General features: G+C 44.3%; 1 protein-coding gene across 2 annotated transcripts in view; it reads left to right on the top strand.

Annotated features, from left to right (window-relative positions):
* Positions 1-25,016, top strand: part of Atg14 (autophagy related protein 14) — a 131,602-nt gene that overhangs the window by 12,087 nt on the left and 94,499 nt on the right. For both annotated transcript variants that reach the window (XM_037419201.2, XM_075865906.1), the window contains 3 exons: positions 851-1,046; positions 2,970-3,032; positions 9,591-9,633. In XM_037419201.2, the coding sequence (XP_037275098.2) occupies positions 851-1,046; positions 2,970-3,032; positions 9,591-9,633 (302 nt within the window). The remainder of the gene's footprint in view (positions 1-850; positions 1,047-2,969; positions 3,033-9,590; positions 9,634-25,016) is intronic.

Genomic DNA, 25,016 nt, shown 5'->3' on the forward strand with positions numbered 1-25,016 from the left:
CGCCTCGAAAATTTTTTATTTGTTTTTCACGTAGTTGCTTAAGGGGCTTCTTTTAACATTGTGCTTTTTCATTATCTCCTGTCGAGAAACACCTGCGTTCACTTCTTTCAATATCATAACCTTTCGTTCAAGATCATTTGCTGGCTGCTGTGGCCGCTTAGCTCCTGTGACGGTCACCATGAAGCGCGACGGCGGCGGCAACACGCACAAACACAGCCGCAACACGCTAAGTCACAACACAAAGAACCAAGACACGAAGTACACCAGTAGGCGTAGCATGGGCGTAGCGAGCAGCTGTTAGTAGACACTGGATGCGCCAGTGGCCCAAGCGCTTCCGCCGAGTGGTGACTAACGCCACCTAGCCACTTCCCCCTCATTCACTATCATCATGGTCATATTCTGCTGCAGTTCGCTCGGTTTCGGTTTCTCCAAAACTCCGGTTCTGCCATTGGTTACGGCAAGCGTTGCTTGAGCCTCCTAGCCGCCGAGATCGCGCGACTCTGGAGTCCCGATAGCCCTCTCCGGAGCTGTGCGCGGCTAAATCTCTCTGAATTAATGAGCATTTGACCTCATTGAAATATACACACTTTTGCCAGAACCACGCCGCGAGTCCGAGTTAACCGAATTTCCGAATTAACGATGTCTGGATAAACGAGCTTTTACATAGATTTTTAATGAGTATATACTAAGCAGCAGATGCTTGCTTTCAAAAAATGAAATGTTGTGTAAGGTAGTCACTGTTTCCTCGAGCATTGTCCTTTCAATGGAGCAGCCAAAGCGGCAGCAGTTTTGTTGGCCCCTGCTGTACGCTAAAACATGACATGATTTTCAAATGTGCTCTGCGCTGCAGCAGTGACAATGGATCTGCTGCAACTGAGTGCTCCCCGTGAGTTCCCTGTGCCCAGCTCGTCGTCTGAGAGCAGCCGCAGCTCTAATGGTGCATCCATGGCCTGCCGAGTTTGCCTACAGCAGCGTTCAAACTTCTTCTGTGACGAGTGCATTCGCAATGGTGACTTCACCCGCAGCCAGGAACGCTGTCCTGAAAGGTTAGACACCAAATGAATTATTTTGCGCAGACATAAATTTTCACTGTAGAATGTACGCTTTAGTGTACTCAAACTTCAATAGCACTGCCACGGTGGTCTAGTGACTAAGGTACTCGGCTGCTAACCTGCAGGTCACGGGTTCAAATCCCGGCTGCAGCGGCTGCATTTCCGATAGAGGCAGAAATGTTGTAGGCCCGTGTGCTCAGATTTGGGTGCACGTTGAAGAACTCCAGGTGGTCGAAATCTCCAGAGCCCTCCACTAGGGCGTCTCTCGTAATCATATGGTGGCTTTGGGACGTTAAACCCCACAAATCAATCAACTCAAACCTCAATATAACGAACCAAGGTATAATGAAATGTTGGTTATGACGAAGTAAATGAAAAACAGTCTTGTAATAGTCTTGGCAATCTAGCTTTATAACAAATTTTCGAATATGACAAACTTAATTTCTCTAAGATGCAATTTTATTATAATGAAGTTAGAGAGTATTTCTTCATTTTTCACTAGGAGTGAAGTGTTCCTGTAATGTGCGTAGTTAAGTTCTTAGCTTTTGCAAACTGCGTTACAGTCTGTCCTTTAGTGCAAAAAGATTAGTTGGACATAAGTGCAGTACTTACGAAATGAAGCGTAAGAATTTAGAGCTTAATAGTGTACATGCTCTCATTACCACGGTCTCCAGCTTGTGGTTTATCGGCGTAATATTAACTCGTAGACTTGGGGTTCTCTATCAACGTTACTTTAGCTGCCAGTCTTGTAACAGCATAGTACGTTTGTGTCGCACAATTGCTCATAGCAGTCATTGCACTAAAGAAATCGATGTCACGTATCAGTCTGTGAGGACTGTACTCAACACAGAAAATCCACAAAATTGCCGCCAAGTCTCTCAAGAACTTCAACACGGCATCTCTTTCATTTTTGCACATTCTCTTTTTTAGCCTCTTCTCTTGGTTCATTGGGGAAGCATAAGTTTCTCCGTAACTTGTTCCTCGAACAAGTATGCTATGGAGAAGAAAGCCCTGTGTAAGATAAGAATGTTGATCAGAATCGTGTGCATAATAAATGAAGTGAGGCTTTGATATGTGGGGTTTAATGTCCCAAAACTACCATATGATTATGAGAGACGCCGTAGTGGAGGGCTAAAAAAATTTCGACCACCAGGAGTTCTTTAACGTGCACTAGAATCCGAGCACACGGGCCTACAACATTTCCGCCTCCATCGGAAATGCAGCGGCCGCAGCCAGAATTCGATCCCGCGACCTGCGGGTCAGCAGCCGAGTACCTTAAGCACTAGACCACCGCGCGGGGCAAATGAACTGAGGCTCTGCTTCATGAAATAAATAAAAATTAAATACTCGGTGCTCCTAATTCTGTTTAGGAAACCTTCCTGGACACATCACAAAGACCACAATGCATATGCACGCGACAGCGGGAAAGCGCTACCACTGAACCAGAGCATATTGCCATTCTGCATAAAATACTTCAGTAACTCAACCTAATGTTTAGAGCACTCGTCAGCAGGTCGGAACTTGTCGACATTTCCTGCACCTTTAGGCTGTGACTTTGTAACTATGTTTATCCTAAAAAGAAGTTACTTACTGATCTTGGTGGCTGGCTTTGTCGTTAGCAGCCTCCAGTAGCCACTAAGTAGTGCTGATTCACACACACAAATAAAGTGCGTAAGTTGGAAAGATGCAATAATTCATAAACAAGTTTGACATCCCTGAAATAATATTCAAAATTTGCAAAGTTGATGCTTGCGAAGCATTCTTTGATAACAGTAAAAAAAATTGTTGGTATTATTTTCTCACACATTCCTGTAAGGTGAAGCACAGGTGTTCTTAAAGCGAACTTATTGAACCTGAGTGTGTTGTGAATCTCTAAATTCACAGTATGCAAGTGTGACCCCAAGTGTTTCCCAACAGGTTTGCAGAAAAGAAGCTGCGTCTTCTTAGGCTCCAGCGGCATAAAGCCTCTCTCGAAAACAGGTGAGACAGCTGCCTTTGTTCTTATATTGCATAAAACCTTTACAAGCACTTCGAATAACGCTTGTGTAGGATGCTTATGCTTGGGGGAAGTATTATCCACAATTATTTGATCATGTGTGATGCTCATTGAAAGTAGAATGAACATGATGAGATCAGAGTCTTCAGTTAGTGCTGTTGCATATTACAGACACAAAAGCATGTATCAGGATTACCGTATTTACTCGATTCTACTGGGCCCTCGATTGTAACGCGCACCCGATTTCCACCGCGAAAAAAAAAAAAGTAAGACATCGATTGCAACGCGCACCCATCTTTCTTGCTGGCCTGCACGATCACACCACTCGGGAAAATGACTCCTTTTGCGAGCGTCTTCCATTTAAATGTGAGGTACGGGAGAAACTTGGGCCTATCTGACGTGCAACGGAGCATTGCCATCACTCTAGTTTTACCGTGGCCGATGTCAGCACGCGAACTTGCTTCGCCCCCTTCTTCTCGACGGTTCTGGTGCTAGGCATGTCGAAGTAAAGAGGCGTCTGATCGGCATTCCCGATTTGCCCAAGCAGGTGGCCGTTGCGCCGCTAGTTTAGGACGAACCTCTGAAAACTGTGAAGCTTTTCTTCGTACTCCTCCGACAACTTTTGGCATATGCCTGTTCGCCTTCGGAGGGAAAAGCCTTTCCTCTTCATAAAGTTAGTTAGCCAGCACCTGCTCACTTTAAACTGGCTCCGCATTAGCCCTTTTTCTAAGGCTAACTGTATAGCCTGCTCTTGGAGCAGTTCTGTCGTCACGGGCCGCTCACTGCTCAATCATATACTCGCCGAGCAGCTCTTCGATTTGCGGAGACCGACCCTGCTGTGGTCCACTGAAGCCTTTGCGTGAATGTTTGCTGTCGACAATATTCTGCTTTTGTTTCCGCTAGTCCAGCACGCACGTTTCGGGAACTCCGTACGACCGCGATGCGGCCCGATTTCCGCCTATTTCGGCACACGCGATGACATTTCTTTTAAAAGCGGCATCGTGGCGCACTCGTCGAGCTTTTGGAGTCGGCCCTGCCATGCCGTCGATGCTAATGCACTACAAGATGACGAACTCCTCAGAACACGTACAAAGTGCCGCACATGAGAAACACATAGGCAGAAATGGCCGACGCGCCATGCCGACGCACGTAGGGGGCGGCCATTTTGGAAATGTTGATGGCAATAGAATGACTGTATTCATTTTTTTTTCGTACTCGATTCTAACGCGCATGCGATTTATGAACTCGCTTAACCGGAAAAAAGGGGCGCGTTAGATTCGAGTAATTACGGTATATACTTATGGAAGTACATAGTTGCGTGCGCTTGGTGACCTGGTCAAAAAACCAAACAGCTTACAAGAAGCCGCATAGAAACTTACGCTCACTATCAAATGAGGAAATTGACGTGTCGCTAACACAAGCAAGGCCTTTTACAGAAATATAAAAGGCTTTGAACAGTTCGCGTACTGTTGTATTGCTACTCCTACCCAAAATCTTAATCTCTCTAAAAATCGGTGAGCACATGCAAGCTTGGCAAATGCGCGTTCCCATTATTTCTTAGTGAAAGCTCATGTTCCCGTGCACGGTCGTTGGCACAACCCCCCCGTATGGCCTACATAAGGATGCCCATAAGGCAGCGGTATTTCATAGACGATGCCAGTGGCACATTTAACATATGCAAAAGCGTGCTCCTTTCTGCAACCGCTGGATTTCTTCTCATGAGAGGAGATTCTAGGACAAAGCCCAGCCAGCTTATGCGGGGCGAAAAACACCATCAGCACATTATGCTTACTCACTATCTTTTTCAAGTTGCGGGAAGTTTGATACATATAAGGCATCACCTCTGGGCTGTACCTGCAATGCAGGCCAGGGTCCACGCCGAAATGGGCTGCTTTGGCATCAAGCAGAACCTCTGTGAATGTCGTCACGACTGCACAAAAATACCTAGCAGCAAATACACGCCAGACCTGATCATTAACGCTATCTTGCATGGCATGTGGACATGATTTCCTGAGAGCAGAATGTAGGCACAGTGTGGCAATCCTCCTCTTCACAAGCTTAGACTGTGCAGAATCATAAAGCAAAAGGGCCTTCTGCCCCCATGGACTGTAACGCCAACAAATATGATCAGCTAAAATGAGTGGTAGATCTAAAAACTGCAGCGAGTTATCAGTGGTAAATCCATAGGTATAGGTCAAGCCCTTTCCGTCCTGTTTAAAAACGTTTAAAATAGCCCTAACGGAGTTGTCTTAAAGTTATAAAACAGGGTCTTTTTAAGAGCGGGAACATGAGCATGTGCTAGGAAACAAGAGCTTTCTCTTAGAAATAACGGGAAGGCGTGTTTGCCTAGCTTGCAGGTTTTTAGAGAGATTAGGATTTTGGGTATGAGCAGTGATACAACAGCACTCGAACTGTTCGAAGCCTTTTATGTTTCTGCAAGAGGCATTGCTTGTGTTAGCGATACGCCAATTTCCTTGTTTGATAGCGAGCGTAAGTTTCTATGCAGCTTCTTGTAAGCTGTTTGGCTTTCTGACCATGTGACCATGCACACGTGACTATGTACTTCCGTAAGTATATATTTGAAGGTTAACGAACAATAAAATTCAGTTGAAAGTTCACGCTTGCCCTGTCTCATATTTTCTGTGTCCTTGTCTTCAATATTCGCACACTTGTTTTTCTTTGAACTAATGCACTCTTTCCTCGCCACGAGTGAACTTCAACCGCTGGGTGGTTTAGGGGCTGTTTGAGGCTAAAGCCTTAGATGCCTCATCAAATGCGAATGCGAAATCTATCATCGATGCAAGATACCGTCGTTGAGGGTGTTGACACGAGAGGTGCGAAAAACCATCACATAATGACATCACCATATGATGACATCACATAACCTATTGCGGGGCATGTAATAGAAGGTCACACAATGGGGTCATTGTGTGACACCATGATTTTGCTTTGCCCTCGTGATCATTGGGATGACCACAGATGTCAAGGTGCAGAAAACTTCCAATGAATCCAATCCTGGACATATTGTGAAACCAGCTGAGGTACAGACAGTTTTCGCAGGGTGCAGGGAAGCATCAGTACCCAAACTGAAACAACAACAGCGAAAAAAAAAAAAAACGTTTGCATTTGAGTTGTTTTAGGCAATTGCATAAGGGAGCCTGACAGTTGATTTTGCTTTTCAGTTGCAACTTTCTCTAAACGACTTTTCATTATTCCGAATCTTACCTAGATTTTGATCCGATGATACGATCTGCACTTATTGTGTTGGGAATTGATTTTTGCACAAGTGAATTCATACCCTATGAGACCGCAAGTTCTGGCAATTGATTTTATTTGGTTGATATGCTTGCACTTGTACACATGCACAGCACATACCTTGCGAGTACATTTTAAGTTCGCACTGTGTAGGCGGGTGAGCTTGTTGTTCTTGAAGTGGTTCATTCTTTGCATGACTGGTGCAGAAGCCTAGCTGCGATTCCAGCTGCACACAGTCAGGGCGTGCATGTTTAACGTCCTCTTCCCTTAACTCGAGTCATTCTAGCTACAACGTATTCGGGCAAATAAGGCAACAGGCTAGGTCAACAAACACCATTTGACAAGACTGTATTCAGCTGGCTTCCCAAGCTCCATCGTAGTGGCCATCTCAAGCCTTCTTCAGAAGGTGAAGAATGTTAAAAGGATGCATCCAGCCTGGTCCAAAAAGGAGGCAAGCCCGTCATGGTGCCCTACGTCCACCAGCTTCCCCACATCCTCAAGAAGGTTGCCAATGACTACGGTGTGCACGTTGTCTTCTTGACACCACGCAAGTTCGCCGGACTGTGTCCGTGAGTCAGCTGCATAGATAAAACGCTCAAATGCCAGTAGAAGCACACGAGACCTTGTGTGCAATGCCCGACAGGTGTCGTATATGAAATACCGCTGTCGTGTGGAAAGACGTACGTGGGTGAAGTGGAATGCTGTCTCCATGGACTGAGCTTGGGAGCATGAATTATCGTTGAAGAATAAAAGAAATGAGCACTTACCTGTGCACTGTATAGTCTGCAGATTTGAGCCTCAGCTTCATGAGATCAAGATAATAGGCACAAGCAACGATACATTAGCGCTAGAGGCATTGGAGGCAGTTCATATTTAGAAAAGAGGCACGGGTCGCATCAGTGATACGTCTGTTTAATTTTACCACAATGACCTTCAGCTTCTTGATAAGCAAGTGTGACTAGTGTTCACTGATATTGATGCATGCATTTGCAGAGACTTGTAATCTGGGGGCTTTTTCTTTTTAATAAACAGCTGAAATTCATCGCCTGACCTTTCTGTTCCCCCGTACTTCTTTCCTTGAATTTATCGGCGCTTTTATGTACCCCATCCCGCAAAGAACACTTTTTTGCTATATTAGCAATAAATGCATAAATGTTGCGTGGATGAATTGTTCGCACACGAAGAAACTCGACGCGCTGCGAACCACGGCATTACCAGTGACAACGTTGTCATAGCAACAGCACATGCGATACGTATCGGGTGCTGCAGCCAGGCCAATGGGCGCGTGCCTCTGATAATTTATCTAGTCAAATGCGCCTTGCAAGTGAGCCGAGAAATTGTGCCCTAAACATAACATCGTGAAAAAAAGGGGGGGGGGGGGGAGAGTGTAACTGTTCGAAAATTTCTTGGCCTTGCGAAATCCCGCTCAAGCCACAGTCACTGCAGTACACCGATAGCCTGTGAAAAAAAGAGTTTTGAGATTTGGAAGGGGTCGTGAGCACTAGTCATAGGACACGGCATAGTTTGTTCATACTCATGCATGTATGCGCTGCATAATTGTGAGTTTCTTCCCACAGAGAAGCCGCGTTGCACTGCTCGCGTGTAGTGGTCAATTGCACATTTATATCATTTGCAGTGACCGGGGAAACTATTCGTATACACACTGAATGGCTACGTATTTTGTAATATGCAGTAGTCTATCCAAAATAAACCTAAAATTTGTTTCACCACAAAATTCGCATCAACCCTAATCGTGTGATTGATATTCACCTGTACTGATATGATCGTTGATGTCCAAAAAGGTTACTGGCAATCATTTGGAGCACTCTAGGACGAGTCTGAAACCATAAAGTAAAATCAAACAAAACTGGGAAAATCTTTTTTTCACTCCCGCTACTCCTCAGTTTTACGAATCTCCTGAATTTCAATGTCACAGATGTGGCTCAATTTTACATGTATCAGTTTCATGCCTAGTCACCATAGGTTTTTCACGATGCTTGTTGCTAGAATGCTCAGTGTTGTTTGTGAAAATTACCTGTTGTCCCCTGGCTTCAGGGGCCTCCATGAGAAGAACTAAATGGAGTCACTTGTTTTGGGTTCCAGAAGCAAGAGACGTCTATTCATCATATAGTAAACTTGAAGCATTCTTTTAAACATTTAGCAGTGGATGATTCCACAATCATGAAATCAACCAGTCTTCATGTCGTTTCCTTCAATTGTGCAGTTTTCTAAGAGGAAAACAGGGGATTTCCAGCTTTCTGTGAAATGAAATTGAAATTTCCTGTTGTGTACAGTGCTCGATATTTGGCTAACATGTTATCAGACGCCTTGACAGCTTGTCGGCAGTGTTTTTCAAGTACATTCCAGTGCTATCGGGCCCCTTTGACTCGTTGAGGTTTTTCGCTATTGGGTACATTTTCAACCCATCGTTGGAAGCTTTGCTCCGTAGTGACCTTGCATGCTCACTGAGAGGTGCTGCCACCACTGGACTTTTACGAGTCCTAGGTAGTCCTGAGCGTTTGAAATTTCATTGTGCTCTCTTTTCGAGGAGATAGACATAACCTATTTCTAAATTGAGTGTTGCAGGATTTCCAACTTATTGCCCCAAGAGAGCAGACACCCGTTTTATGCATGCATGCAGACAATGATGAGGCATTGCATGTCGATCCATGATTCAAGAAACACGACTTTCTGAAATCTGTTGAGCAATTAACATATTTAAGGGATGCTAACACCAAAAGCTGTTCCTGATTTTGTTTTTACAATTCTTTACTGACTTTACAGATTTTTTAAATTGAAAATTTGCAGTTAAGTAATTTAACCTTCATAAAAATGGAAGCTTGAGCTAGTTGATATGCATTTATTTTGGTTGAACAGCGCAACTTTGTCGTCGTCTCATGTGCACTGTTCAACCAAGATAATTTACCTTCAGGGAAAGCTTAAAGAAAAACAAATTGACCCTTGAAAGGTTAATATGAATATTTAAAAAAAATTAAAGAAAAAAAACTATTTTGCCCCCAAAAAACTATTTTGCCCCACAGAAGAAACATAATTACATTCAGTGGCAAGTAATTGACAGTTGTCCTGTAATGTGCTTTCAAGCTGCTGTAGAAAGTTCTACTTGGACAAGGTCTTTTTATTGGAGCGCCCAATTTAGTAATCTTCTGAGTACGTGAAGAACGTCTCAGGCAATGAAACGGTGAATTGCTGTGCTGTTTGTCCCAAAATGTTCTCTGGGAACATTTCACGAATTTCCGATGTAATATCTTCTGTTTTCCATAACACAGCATCCTGGAAAAGTCTGGACCCATGCTTGAAAAGGAGGCACTGGTAAGCGGTTTTGATCATTAGCATATAATTTGATTTTGCTCTCTGCTGCACGAGTAGAACAGACAGGCTCTGGAAAGTTCTAATTATTGGAAAGAAGTTTTGGAAAGTATGAACTTAAAGGCCGTAGCGAAGCCTCGGAACATAGCAATAGGTTTCACTCTCGAGTGCTTTCTAGTAGGTTATCTTCAAAAAGGACGCCGCTCGCGCTTTGTTGCTGAGTGCCGCCTAGTAAACACCTTAACAGTGCTATTGTTCAGTTGAACTGCTTAAGTATTTTTATTTTCACAAGATCGGCTTAATTAACCTTGGTTGTTACGATTGTAAATTCAAGGTGATTATCTGGTCATCAACAATGTGCTATTACATGAAGTGGCAGTGAAGCCATTGCATGCCCACTTTTTTCCTCTTTTTCCTTATGTATCACTTTAATTCAGTTGATCTCTTCTGTGAAATGTCTTTGCTTTGTCCTGTCTAATCCTCTCTCCATGGCGCCTCGATAGTGCACAGCTGCATTAACTTTCGAACGCTAGTAGTATGCCCACTCACACGTTCTTGCAAGTTGCTCTTCAAGAAAAGCTTATTTCAATTTAGGGTCAACATCTAGTTCATTATGCAAAAGAAATTAAAAAAAGATGTCACGGCAGTTATAACGGTAGAAATTTCGCATGACAGTATTAAGAAACTCGTTGTCCAACCGATGCTGGCCTTCAATTCAGTGGCAGCCATATAGAGCCCCTATTTGAGAACTTTGCTCTCCACAAGAAAAGACTGTCCTTGTTTTAACTCACAGAATGTGTGAAGAACCTTTTTAGTAACCCGAAGCTGTTTTCTCCCTCAACAAGCACGCACGGATCGATGCCAAAGTGGCGTCCAGCCACTCGGTTCCCATGCTCCAGTGCATATTTGACCAACTTTAAGTTTAAAACTGGCTGATCGTGCCCTGCGCAACAGGTGTCCAACGGAGTTCACTACGACAAACACGACATAAAAAAAAAAAAACAGGCCTATGCGTTAGGCGCAGCACAGTCACAGTAAAAGCTAGAAAAGTGGCCTTTCAGAGCCTTTTCTAAACACTCATTCGGTAACTACTGCAAGCACACTTGCTTGATACCCACTGCAGCATTATTAACAAAATTTTTTGATAGAAGGCCGGCATTAGCGATGCTATTTTTTGTCATTCTTCTGAAAAGTGTGGTATCCGCTTAACACTTGCAAGGAATATTGTGCCAATTGTTCATGCAATGGCTAACGACGATGAGAAATCATGCCTGAAATGGATATGCACCACAGGTAATAGGTGAACAAGAACAAGCTTTTGTAATCAGTTGCAGCGTTGGACGACCCGCTCGTTACGCTATTCGCATTGTGCGATGACAGTGTGTTTTTTGGCTGTTTTAAAACACTTTATAAGTCGTATTAACGCGATTGCTTTTCTGACATCAAGCCTGCCTAAGGCAATGTTTGCCAATGAGTCCGAAGAACCAGCGTAGCTCAGTGGTAGAATACTAGGCTGGCACCCAGCGGAGCCTGGTTCAAGCCCCACTGTGTCATTGGTGCTAGGTTTTTTTTTCTAATTTTGTGCGACGTGGCTACAGACACCGGCAGTGGCGGTGGCAGACAATTACGGTGGTGCGTGACCCTAGTTGCGATCTCATAACAGCTTTCTATGTAAAACCTAGCATCGGATGTTGCTGCATGCATGCTGTGGTCTTGCAGGTGAACCGGATTGTTGCAACTGGTTGCGCATTGTTTCTCGATTGGTTTTCATGCCACTGTGCTTGCGTGGTGCTATAAGCTAAGAGGTTTCTTCTGCACTCAACAGATGGGGCTTTGCCGCAAATGGTGTGACTTTTAAACTTTTTTTTTATGTCGTGCACGCTTGTGCTGCTCGAAACTGTTTAGCATGGTTGTTCAACTATGTTTTTACCTTTATTGCATTAATAATTTATGATATAATGGCGTGGCTTATTGTTTCGATCATCAACAGCACCGGCTCTCTCACCGAAATAAAATGAACAGACACATGAAAAAGTAAATTTTTTTTTTTAAGACCAAGATGAGGGTTGGGTTCATTATGTGGAAGTTTTCATTACGCAAGTAAATACGGTACTCAACATACGATTCTGATTAAAGTTGTTTAGAATATTTGTATAATTGTTAATGATTTCAGAGAAGCAATTGTTTTTCTAGTACAATACACTACAGACCTTCCTGTTTGTAACTGATTTTGGTAAGTGTAGCAGCTTGTGATGAGGAAAGGGGCGTGAGACGTGTTTCATACGGCAATGGCATGCGAGCAGTGGGAAATTTCTTTACAGCATACACCTTTACACTTCCCTCCCCTTCTGCAATGAACCTTTTTGAGATCAACTTACCACATTTACTTGTGTAATGAACGCACTTTTTTCTTGGTAAATCGAAGCAAATATGGGGGGGTGCATTTATTGCGTCGAGGCTTAAGCTCCAAGATAGGAGAAATTAAAACCAAGCTTGAATACAACAAACTACATGTATGGGCACAACTTATTCATGAACGTAATAAGCTGTGCTCTCTGTATAACTTTAATGGGTATGATAACCTGTCCATTACATATAGGCGTGCTACGACTATGGGTTCAACTCCGGGAAAAGCCGCAGCGTATGTGTCATTGCGTATTCCTCATACAATGATTACTATGGAACCATGGTGCAGTGGAAATCAAGAAGTTGTCGCTGTTCTGACATGACCCTTGAAGACTCATGTCATACTAGTGTCTTTTAATGCCAGACCACAGCAAACACATCTTAACTTGGGATGGATAGCACGTCTGCGTTCTACGTATCCGGGGATTTCCATCCTCATAAGTGGAGATTTCAAAGCACCACACACAGATTGGGGATACAAGCACAACTCCCAACGAGGATGCCAGGTTAAAAACATCATGACTGATGCTACATTTACTCTGTTGAACCATCACGCCGTGTCTACCTGCTCTGTACGTACAACATCGGAAACGCACGCTCCAGATCTGACATGATGATTGGGTCCTGAGACGCTGCAATGGCGAGAGGAGTTGGATACCTGGGGTAGTGATCATATGCCAATAATTATTGGTTTACAAAGAAGATGCATAAGGAAAATTCGATGATGCGTAGCGATCACGCATTGGGATAACTTTCGGGAATCGTCAATTGATAAAGTTCCCACAGAAATTCTTCCCGCTTTGCAAGAGCTGCTCCACAGTAACACAGTCGTGACCACCATTGACAAAGAACAACCACAACCGGACCTCGCTCTTTTGAGACTCTGGGTGAAGCGACGTCAGGCGGAGCTGTATGCTTCGAAGAATCCAGATGCACCAGGTAGCCTTGCACATGCCAACCATATAGCACCAAAGGCGCGTTGGCTTGAAAAGCAGCTTTCTCGACAGGGGCTGCATGAGTGGTGTGGAAAACTTGGATCTGGCATGGGAAACAGAGCCCATTGGCGTACGTTTCGGTCGATGGAAGGCCGTTACAAGCAATCTGACCCTGCAGCGAACGTTAGGGTATCGATGCAAAGTACACCGTAAAAATTTGCAGAGCAGGCTGCAAGAGCATTTTTCCCGAAGTATGATAGCGCATCTTCTATAACCTGCCCCGAAATCGACGAGCTTGAGCCAAGTGCCAAATCCGATATATCTGGTCCTTTCGGCATGGCCGAACTAATAGTGGCGATTGAAACTTCTCACCAAGGAACAACACCTGGTCCAGGTGGTATTCCATATGTAGTTTTCAAGAACATGGAAGGTGAAGCTCTTGATGCACTTCTGTAGACTATTAATAAAGTTTGGAAAACTGGGGACCTCCCATCTGATTGGAAACACTCAGTTGTCGTCCCAATTCCAAAACCCAGAAATTCTCCAAATAGCCTGCAATTCTTACGCCCAATTTCATTGACTGCTACTGTCTGCAAACTTGCTGAAAAAATGCTGGCCACATGTTTTTCCTGGTGGCTTGAACGACACAAAAGTACCATCCCGCTCAAATCGGGTTCCGTTCTCATTTGGGGACTGAAGATGGCCTTTCTATCTTGTCGTATGACATTTTACAAGTTTCTCCACACAGCCATGCAGTACACACTGTAATAGCAATGGATGTAACGAAAGCTTACGACAACATAAACCATGACATTATTTTATCCAATCTCATTGAGCTCTGATTTTCACTGTGTGTAGTAAAATTTATTTACTCTTTTCTTCACTACCGCACATTTGCGATAAGAGTAGATGGAAAGCCTGAAGGTTGCTTCATGTCCAACAGAGGTGTCCCGCAAGGATTCGTTTTGGCTCCTCTCCTGTTCAACATTGCTCTAACAGCTCTAGCATGGCAACTACACCGAATTCCAGACGTGAGATTTCTAATATACACTGATAATGTCACTATGGTCTGCGCATAAAGACGTCTCAAGACAAGCACAACAGCTTCAGAAAGCCCTTGATGTTCTTCAGAGCTACACTCCGAACACAGGGTTAGACATGTCCGCCCAAAAATCATGCTATGTTCAGGTAGCTAACAAAGCAGGATGCCGAAAAATCAAGCAGTGCCCCTTTACATTTACACTAGGGGCAGTGACCATTCCTGAAGCTTCGGAGGTCCACATACTAGGTCTTGATATTCACCAGTCCGGCAATGGAGTGCACTGGCTTCGAAAAGTCAGACAGAGTTTCACAAAAACACTTCATCTGATTCGCCGCATTGCATGGAAACCAGCTGGAGCTCGTACACATGTAGCTCGACAGCTCATCTGCACAGTTCTGCAGCCAAGAATTTTATACCAGGCGCAATATCAACGGTTAACTTTGGCACAGTTGGAGACTATTAACCGTGATGCTATGCGCACAATAACAGCATTACCTCGCATCACTACCATACCAACTTTACAGGAGCTTTATCAGCTTAACACAATTGCAGAGCACGTTTCGCAAAGAGAAAAAGCTCGTGAAATCAAAAGGCAACTTGTACCGGTTGTTGCTGCGTTGCATGCTCACTTTCAATGTGGCTCTCACGTTGGCAACCGGCCCGAGTCTATGCCTCCCTCTAAATTCACCACCATCACATCCAATAGAACAGCAAAGTTACAACGCTCCGATACATCATCTACAATTGACGAACGCTCCATCATCGAGGTCCCATGCGCTAATACCTGCAAACTATATATAGATGCTGCTATCCTACAAGACGGCGGAAGGACATCATTCCTGAGTACTTCGCATAATTTCGTCAGAGGCCACCAGCGTTATCTATCTATCGAAGCCACTCCTCTTGTGATGGAGCTTCAGGCCATCTACGACGCAATCCAGGATGCTACTTCTAAGCTGCCCACAATTAAGCAGATTGACGTGTACACTGATTCCTTAGGAGCCATCAAGGAGCTCAAGAAAGTACGCGAGGCGATCGAGATCTGCGAGGCAATTCATAAGCTGAACCATAATACGGCTACTTGTGTAAAAGTTCATTGGATTCAAGGCCATGCTGCGAACCCACACAACATTGCTGCTGACCAGCAAGTGCACTGCCCGCCGCCAGATATAAACCTTCCAGCCATTCCCCTTCCACCTCAGCCCCTAAACTTACTCCATACCCGTAAAAAAGTTCTCCGGCAAGATCCACGTGCTCTCATTCCACTGTGTGTCTGCTCTCTCCCCCCTCACCTTACTAGGGTGGAAGAAGTTGTGCTTAGGAGGTATCGGGCAGGGGTAGCTTTTACACCGGCCGTTATATCATCATCGAACTGGTCGCATTTACAAGTTGGTGATACGTGTCTGTATTGTCCCACTCCTGCGATGCAAGCAGATACCTACCACCTTTTACGGACATGTAAAGGGTGGCAGCAAGAACACTCCCGTCACTTGCTCAAACCGGCCTTCGCTACAGCGACACAGCCAGTTACAACCGCTGGATACATAAAAACAGATTCCACAATACACAACACTGGCCTAACAGCACACATTTAACAAAAATATTATGCCTTAAAGGCAAGTCTTTGTCGCAAGGAAAAAAAAGTTATTTATACGTGGGGTAAATTTTATGAAAACTTTTTTGGGAGAACGAAAAAAATGCTGTAATGTAAAAAAAGTTGCTTCGCTTAGCCTTTTGTACTTTACATATGTGTACACTGTTTGAAAACAGCTTCTTTGATGCACTTTATTAATCTTCGGTGGTTGATGGCCCTATCTTCTTCTGCAAGCTGTCCCCAGGTCTCCCAGGCATGCCATAAAAACGTTTTGCCACTTTCTTTTCTGTTATTGGTTGAATTAAACAGTGGTATCTGCTTGTGATCTCGAGGGGTGCCCGTCCTAAAGTGTGCACTCAAGGGGGAATGAGGGAACCACGAATGAAGGGACAGTTGAAGTGAAGAAAAAAGAAACTAGGCTAAAAAAAGAAAAGTGGGGGAGGGGGGTTTCGCAGGAAGCCACCCGAGGCGGGCTGGCGGGAATAGTTTGGTGACTTTCGCTTGCTATGTGCTTATCAGCTGTGATGTCTCTACACTCCCACCCTCTCATGAACCCCCTTGTGGCACACAGAAAAGAAGGGGGGACGTGCCAGGCACAGATGGAGTGGGCAAAGAAATAAAAAACGGGAGAGAGCCAACGGGTGAGGAGGCACCAAGTGTGGGTTAGAGGTTCTGCAGCATATGTATGTAGGGGATGCGTTTATTACGCAAGGAAATAAAAAATCCAAATTTTGATGACTGAAGTTGGGGGTGAATGAAACTACATTCAGTACTATAATTTGAACACAAGTTAGGCTACAATGAACATTCAGATGTGGAATCCCATCTTGACATTGATTTACTTGCTACATTGCATATATTCATTCATCACCTCGCCTGTATTCTTTGTTGCGTATGTTCCGAAAATAGCATTCTCCCATGGTCAGTTTCATAGATGCCATTAAGAACAAGGACCCGTGGTCAGAGAACTAGAACACAATGTTTACTTCACCAGGGCTAGCTCCTTATTCCCTACCTTGTTCTTCTCTTTCTCTACACCTGGTAAATGGCCACCCAGTAAATGTAGGCACTGGATCCCGCATTCAGAATTGAGTCAAGGGCGTGTTTACTTGGCTTTCACTTGAGGGGAGATGCTGGTCTTAAAATTGAAATTTTTATTATTAGATATATTTTAATGAAATTAGGTGTGTATAAGTGTTTCTTTCTCTTGTTTTCAAAAATGTAATTAGTTTTATTATACTTTATGTAGTTCTCAGATAATGATAAAATAAGTGAAGTCTAATAGCATGATTCCTGACGAGTTAGTAAGACACTTTCCCTCAATATTTTTTGTTCAGTTTAAGTTGCAGCTGTAGCCAAGATCTGCCATGTAGAGCTATGCTATATATATTGATGCTGATATCCTTTATCATATAAAAATTTTCAATTGTATTGATGCTCCATAATTCCAAAGTGTCATTCGCTCATAATATTATTCAAAAAATGTTATATGTTCAACTTAGTTGTAAACAAATAGCATAGCTACACAGTTTGATTCTTTATGAGTTCAAGAGTATAACATTTATTAAAATTGGCTTACAAAAACATAAGGAAAAGTTTCGTAAGGCTAGTCAGGCTGGCAAAAAATGTGAAGCTGAGAAAAATTGCATTTGAAGTTGTGACACTAGCAGCCGAAGCTTCTAAGAAGAATCTTAAACAATAATTTTTACTTCAATGTTCCGCATCTGTTTTTCTAAACAAAACAAATAGTGTCTTATTTAATCCGAGCAATCATTTATAAAAATAAAAGCTTCCAATGTAGAGAGCAAGATCTGAGCCCCATCATGGCAGGTCGTTGAAGGGGAGGGGGCTCCTGAAAAGACCATGGGGTATGAAAATAAAGCCCCTGCTTTTTCGTAGATGAATGTGAACTCGATTTGCATCAATTAACAGCTTGCACATTACTCATTAATTAACTGCATGGATGTTAGGCAGCATGCTGACCTGTGTAATAGGCCGCTGTGAGCTGAGTGTCACTTATGCTTTGCTACGCGCAAATGTGGCATCCCAAAACAGTGCAGGTCGCGCAGTGATTTGCATAGATTTTGTGTTTCTGACAAGCGCATTTGCAAATTGGCAGCGAAGCCAAGCAAATGCACCTTCACCCTTCGCTCAATCGCCTCCTGCGAAGCGTGACATGTGCTCTTTGTTCCGCTGCTCGCGCGATCATTCTGCACACGCAGGGGATCGTAAACATAAAGGTGCCTAATGGGCACCAACTCCGCCAAACTCTCGCCCCGGCGGTGTACTTGTAGCTGGAGCCTTCCTGTTGTAAGTCCATTTTTGACCGCTTCCAAAAGCTTATAGCAAGGGCGGTTTCTCTCCGGACACATCGATTGCGGAAATAAAGTACCAGCGCAAAGCACAAACACTAAGCATCGAAAAACATCTGAACGCCCAAGGAAAAAAAAAATGTGTTTGTCACGCCAGTCAACGGGAAACTTGGAACGGCACTCTTGAAAACCGCACTGGTCACGTCAGCCAATGGGAGCCTCAATACTGCGACTCAAAATGCACGCCGAGTGAGAGCCAATCAGCGACCCGGGAACGACCTTCGGAAAACCCGCGACGGCACCAATTCCACTTGGATGATGCCATTTTGAGATGGCGCACATTACGCACTAAGGAAATAGCTTCAAATCTAGCTCAAGATAGCGGCGCTCAGCCCGCTGCAACGCTCAGGGTGAGCACGCGAAGTTCGAACAAATTTTGTTCGTGTGGGCGCGTTCTACTGTTGCTTTTTAAGCCCATTTTATCGCATTTTAGACCGAATTCAGTGTTAGTAATTTGAGAGTAGGTGCTAAGAGATACAAACGTCCCGAAAATAAGCTTTGCATAAAATCCTTTTTTCGGCTATTTTTGGTCGTTCAAAGACCCGCGTCGCCTCTTGATGAGCATCAGCGTCAACGTCGCCGCCAGTGTAAGCCTTAGTGCCCACTGCTTGCCTTCTACACATGGTCCCCTTTAGCGGGTGATGGTCCAATTTTGTGCTGAGCCGGAATATTTGTAGTATTTCTACAGCTTTCAGGAAGCTTAGAGTGCAGACAGCCTGTGTAAGATGAGCGTATGGCAAATGTCTCAGTGGTTCAAACTTTCTTTGTAGCTGCCATTTTTAATGACTTCGTTTTATCAATTCTGAAAACACGCAGTTCACTACCATGAGAAACTGGCTTTTTTTATATGTCTCGGGCAGAAAGCTATTGCCAGTTTGAAATATACTCCTGCACTCATTGCAGAATACGAAATTATGTATAATGAAATGCTTTTTTTTTAAATATAAGTTGTAAAGTAAAAACAACTTGTGGAATGGAAAAAATTTTGAAAAGTGTGCAATTTTTGTTTGCCAGCTGATAAACAGAGCTATAAAAAACTTTATAGTTCAAAAACTAAAAACAAAGAAAATTCAAAATATGCATTTTAGAGTCAAATGGCCCAGGAATAGCATAGAAAAAATGGTTGTTCTATACAACCTTTTTTTATATACCAATTTTTCTATTAACCTAGACAAAAGAAATTTGAACCAAGGTACTGCTTCATTGCTCGTGCCATTCGGTGAAGCATTTCCTGGTTTTTCCTGAGACACTCGTGCACTGTTCACTCAAGTTTTTCTTTGTTTCTTTCAATGACAAGAGCCTGCTGGTGTTCCAATATGGATGAATGCCTGCAATGTGAACAGTGCCTACATAAATCAAATTTCCAATGAACTTCACCAGTTCATCTGGCGTCACCTCTTTCCATTAAGCACTTCTCTGCATTTTGGTTGGTGTTTCAAAATATGCATTGAAGCACATTTATTTGTATTTTTACGGATCCTATGAAAAAATAAATAGTAGTTGGACACAGTCCAAAAACGTCTCGTGTCGCTTCGTAGTATGGGGCCGAGATATGCTATGAGCGGCTTTGTCGTGAGGAGAAGCTCGGCACCAGAGCATCACACCCCAGCGACATGTGGACCTCGCATATTACCAGAGTAACTTTAAGGTATCACACAAGGGCTAGCAGCTATGCATCAGGATGGGAGGAGACCACCTCATACCTGCCAAGTCTCCCGCATTTCGACCATTTCCTATGTTTGTATGGTTAGCAGGAAAATCTCCTAAAAAAGAAAATTTCTCTGTGTGGCCTGGCCATATTGACAAAAATTAAACTCTGATTCATCCGGGCTTTTTGCAAAACTATGAACACTGTCGCATTTGGAAAAGTTAATATAAACGTACACTAGAATCTTGGTGATACAGTTGAGCCCTCATATAACGGCCCCACTTAAGGGGAGATGCGGGTCGAAAAACGCGAGTTTTTTGCAAAATTACCAATTTTTTATTTTCAACTGTTTTGATAAGATTAGTACGTATTGTTATGAAAAAAAAAATACAGATCTAGACTTAAGTGGAAATGCTTTGAAATTTCATCTAAGGAGCACAAGGTGCCTGTTAAAAGGTCCAAAGTGTGCAGTCTTCGAGCACCTTGCCGCCGATAATGAGCCACCGCTCGCGACTGTTGATCGCATGAGTCAAAGAGTCTAGCCTCACTCTTCAAATAACAGCGGTTGCTCTCGCTGATGCAGCGCAAGAAATAATAAAAAGAAGCACGCTTCTGCGTGTTTTTCGAGCGCCGCGACTGGCTTATCACGTGGTACGAATCGGGGGACCGCCATTAGCTGCTGCGCGCCTGTATGTGTTGTGAAACGCATTTGCGGGGTCCATGTCTTGTTGAGCAGCGCAGCTGTACAATACTTTTCTCGTGTAATTATCTCCGTTATGGATGAAAAAAAAAAAAGAATCACTCCCCGCCCTTGTGCGGCGTGCTCTGTGCTACGAGCAGCTGGTCCGTTTGTGGCAGTCCATATGTTGCTTGCAAAAGCCAATGCGTCAAAAGTTATTCACACCCGTCAGCCGGAAAGTTCGTGATGCAGCAATAGATGACGTCAGCGCCAATCTTACGAGGTCGAAAAAGCTCGCAGTGAGAGAATTTCGCAGGGACGACATTGCCATTATGTACGATGTATGTGGCACAAACATGGCCGCAAAATGGCATGACACTGAACTTAGTTTGGATTTCGCTGTCCTGTCGAACTTCTTCCTAGCTTGCAGTTGGCACAAGGCTCTGCCAGATGGAGCAGAAGTTTGGCGTTTCATGGCCCTGTCTGTGAGCGAAATGTTTGTGAGGAGTCGGCTCGAGGAAGACGAGAGGGACAAACTCATGGTGCTTGCGTATTTTAGTCGCAATGGCCACTACAAGAAGGATTGTGCTTTTTGGCATGCAAATTTCATCAGATTTAATGATATCTTTCATGAATAAAAGCTCAATTTTAACTTTAAAACTCGTTTTTCTCAAAACATAAATTTTGCTATTTCTTCAATGTGCCCCACCTTTTTCGGGCACTTCTGGGGATTGAATCTGCATGAAATTTTGCTCAAATTTTTTCCAAAGTATGACAAATGCAATTATCTAGTTTAAATTCCAATATTTTATTGTATAATAAAAAATTGTATGTTAAACCTTTACTAGGGTAGTTGAAATGTGGACTTTTTAAGTCTATTGTTTTCACGCGTATTATATATTTTGTATGTGCTTCCTAATGAGTTATTTGCACTCTACACTTTATTTGAAACATTATCAACTATGAATAGTAAAAAATTACAGAAGTTTAAGGATGAAAAGAGGGGGGGCAAAAGGGTTAAAATTCTCACTTTGTCATGTTGCAGAGCTAAAAGTGTGCAGCTTGCAAGAAAACTAATTATATATTTGAAATCATAATAAAAAGTTCCATAAACAGCTCAAGTTTCATTGCTCTAGGGTGAATATTTAAAAAAAAGTGTCTTCGAGTAGCATCTTCCCTTAAAACGAACTTTCGCTTAAAACAAGCGATACCCGCATTACCATGGAAATATGCATTATCTCTATGGCATAAAATCACACTTACAACGAACATCTCTGAGCCCTCCTGATCGATTACAGCGAACAGAGTCGGTGCTCCGGCGACTTTCCGGGACACCACTCTCGACCACGGATAAGCCATTGGCGAGGTGCCCATAGATTCCTAATGTTAAACGCCAACCCTGTCTCGTAACCGTCTAGTTGTCGCTCTCTCCGACTGCTGTTTTGTAATGCACCCTTCCGTCCTTTGTCCCGCATCCCCACTCACTTCGATAATTAGCGATTCGTTGCATGTGCATGTTGACTGAGCTGACAGCCAGCACAGCCTACTCTCTCAAGCAAGCTACCCGAGCTTCCCACGCTCGCAGCTCCTTTGCCAGCCTCCACTGCGCCACTCTAGCTCATTCTTAACCCTCTTTCTCCCCAAGAATCTATTTCGCGACGCTGCCGCGTTCGTTCTTTTTTTTTTTTTGGCTAGAAACGAGCTCAGAGAAGTTACACGCGTGCTTGTTTGTCTTGTCACACGTGCGCTATGCACGCCATGCGTGCACTTCTTGCCCACTAGCTGTTAGTGTTCAGGTGTTCTGTGGTGGCGTGCGGTCACGATGGCAGACGGTGGCACGAAGCAAAAAGTGCTACACATTGCCACCAAGCGAGCCATTTTAACAGAGCTCTCTCAAGGTGTGAAAAACTGTGAGTTAGTTAAAAAGTACGACTTGAGCATGTCAACCATGTTCACGATTCTGAAAAATAAGGAAAAGATCATCAGTGCTGATGACAACACGACAGAGAGGAAGCACTTGCGGAGGGCTACCTACGCAGACGCGGAGGATGCGCTGCTGAAATGGTTCATTGACGCGCAGGCTCCGAACATTCCGGTAAGCGGTCCTATGATGCTGGCGAAAGCGAAAGACTTTGTATACCTTTCGAGCTTTCCCGACTTCTGCCCCAGAAATGGCTGGCTACATCGGTTTAAAGTGCGCCGTGGCATTGTGTTCAAATCAATAGTTGGTGAGGCGGCATGGGCAAGCGACCAAGACGTTGCCTCCTGGCTGGAAGCAAATTGATACACCATTTACAGCTATGGGAAGCGAGACGTTTATAACACAGATGAAACTGCGCTATTTTATCAGATGCTACTGGAGAAAACTCGTGCCATGAAAGGCAACACGTGCGCTGGCGGCAAACATAGCAAAGTGCGCGTCACAGCACTTTTGTGCACTAATATGAATGGCAGTGACCGGTGCGTGCCCTTTGTCATCGATAAATCGAAGAAGCCGCGCTGCTTTCGGGGATATGTGCCTGTCCGTTACATATATAATGCCAAAGTGTGGATGGCGCGGGATTTATTTGTAGAATTGATGCGCGAATTTGACCAAGACATGCTCAAGCAAGGCGGGCACGTACTGCTCGTGGTCGATAAGCGCTCCGCCTCACTGACGGCAGTAACCCTGCTTTTCCCTGCTTGAAACACATCATCTAAGGTGCAACCGCAGGACTTGGGCATCATTTGCGCATTCAAGAGTTATAGGCGCTGCGCTGTGGAGCGCTTGCTCATAGCTGTTGACCGCCCAGCAGCCAACCTGCCCCTTCGGGTGACCTTGTACTCAGCTTTGTAGGTGCCGAAGGCTTCGTAGACTGAGGTGATGGCTACATGCGTGCAAAACTGTTTCGGCAAGGTGGCTTCATCCACGCCGGACCCAATGCTTAGCCTGAAGCCCTCGAAGAGGGCCGATCCGCCGGTTTGGGGCAGCGCGTCACCGACTCCGACTTGCGAGAGCAGGGCATCTGCTGGGATGACTTCATTACAGCCGATGATGATGCTGACACTGCGGAGCCATGCACAGATGATGGCATAGTGAATGAAGTGCGCGGCAAGAGCGATGCGGAGGAATCAGATGACGACGACGAAACTTTGGAGTCAACGTCCACTAGCGTGCCTGTAGCGATTGGCTTCATGGAGAGCCTCAGGCAGCTTGTATATTTGGCCAAGGGCCTCAGCGAAGAACACGCTGCCACATTAAGTAAACTCGAGATGGTACTTATCACATCTGCGCTGTCGAAACAGATGTGCATTACAAACTTTTTTACACAAAAAAATAAATTTTTGGTTTTCACTTGCAACTTTTTAAAAGCGGTGTTTCATTTACAATGTACTTCAGGATATAGCGAACTGATGCCGCGTCACGCTCAGGTTCGTTATAAGCGGGCTCGACTGTATTCGAACTCACGTAATTCCACAGCCAAATTGCGTCGTGTGTGCTGAAACTAAGTCGTTCAACTAAACTCTCGAGCCATGATTGAGAGCAATGTGGTGAAAGCTTCGGAAGGACATGTGCAGCCATCCAAACCACCGTCACTTTTGACACGATCATGTATGGCAACGACGAAACTGACAGAACCCATTGCTTTGACGCTCACCCAGTCAAAGCGACGCTTATTTTTGCAAATGCTGCAGACAAAATCGCAACAGAAGCAATTGTACATAGCAACGAACGACTTAGTGTTGAAGGCACGTGCGCGGCCAGCGCAAGCGAAATTAGAATGAGACTATCACTTACTGCAAGCACTGTGAAGGAAACTGCGGTCACTGTGGCTTGATCATTGATAGTGACTACGATCTCCAAAGGTACGCAGCTAATGCAGCCCTAAATTAAAGGCTATAAAGGCATAAAAAGAAAAGGCACGTCGTGTTTCGGTGTTCATGTCGATCTTCGTTTATGACAACGGTGAAGCGAATTGAGCACTTTCCCGTTGGCCCCAAGGGAAACTGGGACGCTCAGTTTCATGGCAGCCAGCTGCGCAGTCGGTTAGTGTGTGTCTCACAAGAACGTACGCGAGTTCTTTTGACAGAACGAAACGTTTTGTGCATATAACGTGGTTTGAAAACCGCTTTCGCTAGTTTCTTAGGACCTTGCTTGGCAAGCTTTTTATGCTCGCGCTTTGTCCAGTGACAGCAGCAAACACAAGGGTGCAACAGCTGCGCCATTTGCGCTATTGTGCACTTGCTCATCTGTGCCATCTTGCGCCGAACCACCCCTGCTGTGCCAAGTTCGCCTATCAGCACCGTACTGCGCCGCAGCACCAGAATGTAGCTACAAAGCGCGAAAGCCATCAAGCGCCGTGCTTGGAAATATGGCTGAAACATCGCCTTGTTGGTTTCACTGACACCACTCGCCGAAATGTCTGTAGTTTTGGTTTCGTGAAGGCTGTGATCGCTTCACGAGCAGCCGTGAACATTTATCGTAAGGGTGTGGTCGTGATGGCTATGCGTTCGCTATCACACCAGGCATCACCGTAAATAGCTTATGAACTCTTCTACGTGCTGCGCTCTCAATGCGAAGGGACTGCGAGAAGAGCATCTCTCTTTGGCAAGGCTGTATTCTCTTAAATCAGCGTTTTGTAGAATTACGTGATATCGGATATAAAAGAGTTGGCTGCCAGCCTTACAATTTGTTGCTATCACGTGCATTGCTTCACCATACAGTGAAGC

This window comes from Rhipicephalus microplus, chromosome 6, assembly GCF_043290135.1.
Source record: "Rhipicephalus microplus isolate Deutch F79 chromosome 6, USDA_Rmic, whole genome shotgun sequence".
NCBI classification, from domain to species: Eukaryota; Metazoa; Arthropoda; class Arachnida; order Ixodida; family Ixodidae; genus Rhipicephalus; species Rhipicephalus microplus.